The sequence below is a fragment of the Sitodiplosis mosellana genome, unplaced genomic scaffold (genome assembly GCF_009176505.1).
Source record: "Sitodiplosis mosellana isolate CC-2019 unplaced genomic scaffold, AAFC_SMos_1.0 Smas_scaffold_4010, whole genome shotgun sequence".
Taxonomy (NCBI): domain Eukaryota; kingdom Metazoa; phylum Arthropoda; class Insecta; order Diptera; family Cecidomyiidae; genus Sitodiplosis; species Sitodiplosis mosellana.
Window position 1 is genome coordinate 4014 of NW_022599252.1, and position 3611 is coordinate 7624.

The 3611-nt window shown below is 35.2% G+C and overlaps 2 protein-coding genes across 2 annotated transcripts; both read left to right on the plus strand.

The window, feature by feature from the left end:
- Nucleotides 1-427: 427 nt before the first annotated feature.
- Nucleotides 428-1677, plus strand: LOC129572035 (ATP-dependent DNA helicase PIF1-like). The gene is made up of 2 exons (XM_055451936.1): nt 428-1480; nt 1627-1677. The coding sequence occupies exons 1-2, from the start codon at nt 428-430 to the stop codon at nt 1675-1677; spliced, it is 1104 nt and encodes a 367-aa protein (XP_055307911.1).
- A 749-nt stretch (nt 1678-2426) lies between these two features.
- LOC129572036 (uncharacterized) lies at nt 2427-3088 on the plus strand. The gene is made up of 3 exons (XM_055451937.1): nt 2427-2519; nt 2606-2821; nt 2944-3088. The coding sequence occupies exons 1-3, from the start codon at nt 2462-2464 to the stop codon at nt 3072-3074; spliced, it is 405 nt and encodes a 134-aa protein (XP_055307912.1). The 5' UTR covers nt 2427-2461; the 3' UTR covers nt 3075-3088.
- Nucleotides 3089-3611: the final 523 nt, after the last annotated feature.

Sequence of the window (3611 nt, forward strand, 5' to 3'; positions counted from 1 at the left end):
AGCATTTTTTGAATTAAATAGATTGGATCCGTCAGCTAATGGATATAAGTATGTTGAAATTCCGATGCATTATACGTGGCAAACTTCGAAAAAATGGCAAACTCGAAAAAAAAACGGTGAGAAGATAATTTCAAGAATGTATTCTGTTTCGCCTAAAGATATCGAACTTTTTCACTTGCGGTTGTTATTATTACATGTTTGTGGTCCGAAGTCATACGAAGATGTACGCACTTACAATGGAATTGTCTATAATACATTTTTTGAAGCGGCTCACGCTCGCGGAATCGCATCAAATGATAATGAGTGGCGTGAATGTCTTAATGAAGCTAAGGAATTCAATTCACCGAGACAATTACGTGAATTGTTTGGATTTATCTGTGCATTAAATATTCCAGCGAATTGTTTGGCTTTATGGAATGAATTTAAAATGCATTTGAGTGAAGATTTCTTGAGAGATTTTGACGACGAAACTTCATTTAATCGAGCATTGCTCGAAATCGAACAAATATTCATTGCCCACAATGTGACATGTGCAGCGCTTGGGTTGCCAACACCGTTGGCCGTGCAAGATGTGAATAATGTCGACACATTCGATCCGTTTGAAGCGCAGTTTTTATATGAAGAACTATACCAAAGTGCTAATGTTGAACAGCGTAACATAATTGACCGTGTCATTCGTGAAGTAACGCACCGTGACACTGGCTCAAATGTATTTTGCCTAACTGCCCACGCAGGTTGTGGAAAAACCTTTACGCAAACCGCTATAATTCATAGATTGCATTCACTTAATCTTCGTTGCATTGCAACTGCTTTTAGTGGCATTGCCTCTACTCTGTTGATTGGTGGTAGGACATTGCACAATGCATTTAAACTACCAATACCTATATTGGATACTTCAGTGGCCAATGTCGTTCCAAACAGTGTTCACGGTCGATACATAAATCATGCCTCACTAATTCTTATCGATGAAATTTCAATGTGCCCACTTCAAGTTTTAAAAATAATTGATAGGTTATTAAGAGATTTGTGTGAGAGCACAGAGGATAAAAACAAACTCTTTGCAGGCAAAACAATACTATTGTGCGGTGATTTTAGACAAATACTTCCAGTCATTCCACACGGTTCGCGTGCGACGTTAATTGAAAATTGTGTTACCAGTTGGGATGCATTTGCATCTTTTCATAAGGTTACATTAACACAAAATATGAGGGCATTGCCTGATGAAATAGCGTTTGTCGAGTTTTTAAAAAAAATTGGTAATGGAGAAGCTACACAGTATCCACAATTTGGAGATAACACAGTTGAAATTCCGCCAGAATTAGTTGGTGAATTGAAAAATATCATTCCTGAGATTTATGGTAATATTTCTGAAAACATTCTCTCAGAACGTATTATTAGTTCTGTGGTTTTGGCACCAACTAATGATGACTGCTCATTAATTAATACTGATGTGCTTCAGAGATTACCAGGTGAAGAGAAAGTATATTACAGTTATGACAAATTAATTTGTGATGATGACAATGAAATTAACAACTATCCCACAGAGTTTTTAAATTCAATTGCTATTAGTGGATTGCCACCGCATAAGCTATCGTTGAAAATAAATTGCATTGTTCTGTTGATCAGGAATCTAAATACTTCTCAGGCTTTAGTGAACGGCACAAGAATGAGAGTTAAATGTATGCATCATAACGCTATCGATTGCGAAATTTTAACTGGAGTTGCGCGTGGTAAGCGCATATTGATTCCGCGAATAAATTTAACTTATTCCGGTTCAATACTTCCTTTCGATTTTCAAAGGACGCAGTTCCCAATAATCCCAGCTTTTGCAATGACCATTAACAAGGCGCAGGGCCAAACTTTCGATAGGGTTGGTGTCCTTCTGCGTCAACCTGTGTTCACGCATGGGCAACTTTATGTCGCCGCGAGTAGAGTTAGAAGTTTCGAAGGCTTACGATTTTTCATTGATGAGCATCCGGGTCAAGGCAATTTAGCTAAAGATGGTAGAATATTTACAAAGAACATCGTATACACAGAAATATTGAATTTTTAATTTGGTTTTGTTTCTAATAAAATAGTATCAACATTTGAGTATTCAATTAAGTTAGACTTAGCATTTACATTTCGTCCAATGTGTATTTCTATCTCTAACTCTTTATGTCTGAATCTCAGCAACAAGAAAGATGTCATTCAAGAAGGGGACAATTAAGAAAATGGAAGCCTTAAAAATCATGGGTGAGACATTGGAATTGAGGCTCAACACAATTTGTAAAAATATGAAAAAAGAACGCGACAATTATCGCAAACGCTTTGAAGAATTGCAACGCCAACTTGGTATGCTTTTTTTATAATGTATAAAAAAATCTTTTATTATCCAAAAAAAAAAGAAACTAATGTATTCATTCTATCCAATTCAATAGCTCAACGTACGACTGCACCATTGTTAGCAGAATCAGAAAAGATGAAAAAGGAGCGTGATGAGTACCGCGAACGTTGTGAACAGTTGGAAATTCAACTTGGTATGTAAAATATCGAAAAATTATATTGTTGTTCAATTTGATTTGTTGGTAAAAAAATTAAAAAATTTGTTTATTTAATAAAACAGGAAAATGTTCGATTACACCAGCTGTTGTACAATGTTCCAGTGCACCCGAAATGACATCACCGGAAAAATCTGTGGAATGCAATGACTTTGAAATGGATGTATCACTTGGAGATGCTTCCTGTTCGAATGGAAAATCGCGTTCCGAAGCAGTTTCAATGATTCTGGATTTAATCGGGTCATTCAAAGAGAAAGGTGCAACTGTGGATGCACTCAAGGGTAATTTTTTTTGTTTACTATTATAAAATATTGCATTCTTGACTTTTATTTTTGAAATTAAAAAAAAATAAAAATTTTCATTTAATAATTATTAATGTTTTCGATTTTTTTTTTCGTTTCAGGCACGTATTTGGCTGTTTACACACAGCCTATCGAATGGCAATACGTTGTTGAATTGATCGCCTTCGGACAGATCAAAATTCATTTCGAAACCGGGGCTCTATATCTTACTGGATTTTTTAAATCATCATAAAACTTTTTGTTCTTACAAACACATTTTGTATTATGTCAAATTGAATTCTCAATACTTATGTTTGACCGCAATAAATAAAGACTGCAATCAATAAAGACTGACAAGAAATGTAATGAGTTTTATATTAACGTTTGGATGGTCGAATTTCGACCACTGGGCGAGACTAGTCTTATTTATTTTCCAAAAAATGAAACCTCAGAAAGTTTGAAGCCAATCGGAATCGATTAACGGGTACCTTCCATACGAAATTTTCCAAAAATCGGTAATTTTAGTCAAATTTTCAAATAAATTGTATGGGAGGTACTCGTAAATCGATTCTGATTGATTCCAAAATTTCAGAATCTTATTTTTCTCCCAAAAAATGAATTCCCAGAAAGTTTGAAGCCAATCGGAGTCGATTTACGGGTACCTCCCATACAAAAGTGTCAATTTTTTGAGGTTTTTCTTAGGGCAAGTACCCCAGGATCAAATCGAAAATGGCTCATCTTCAAACTTAAACTAAGTTTTTCGAATACAAAACTTTTGGCATTTCCAGAT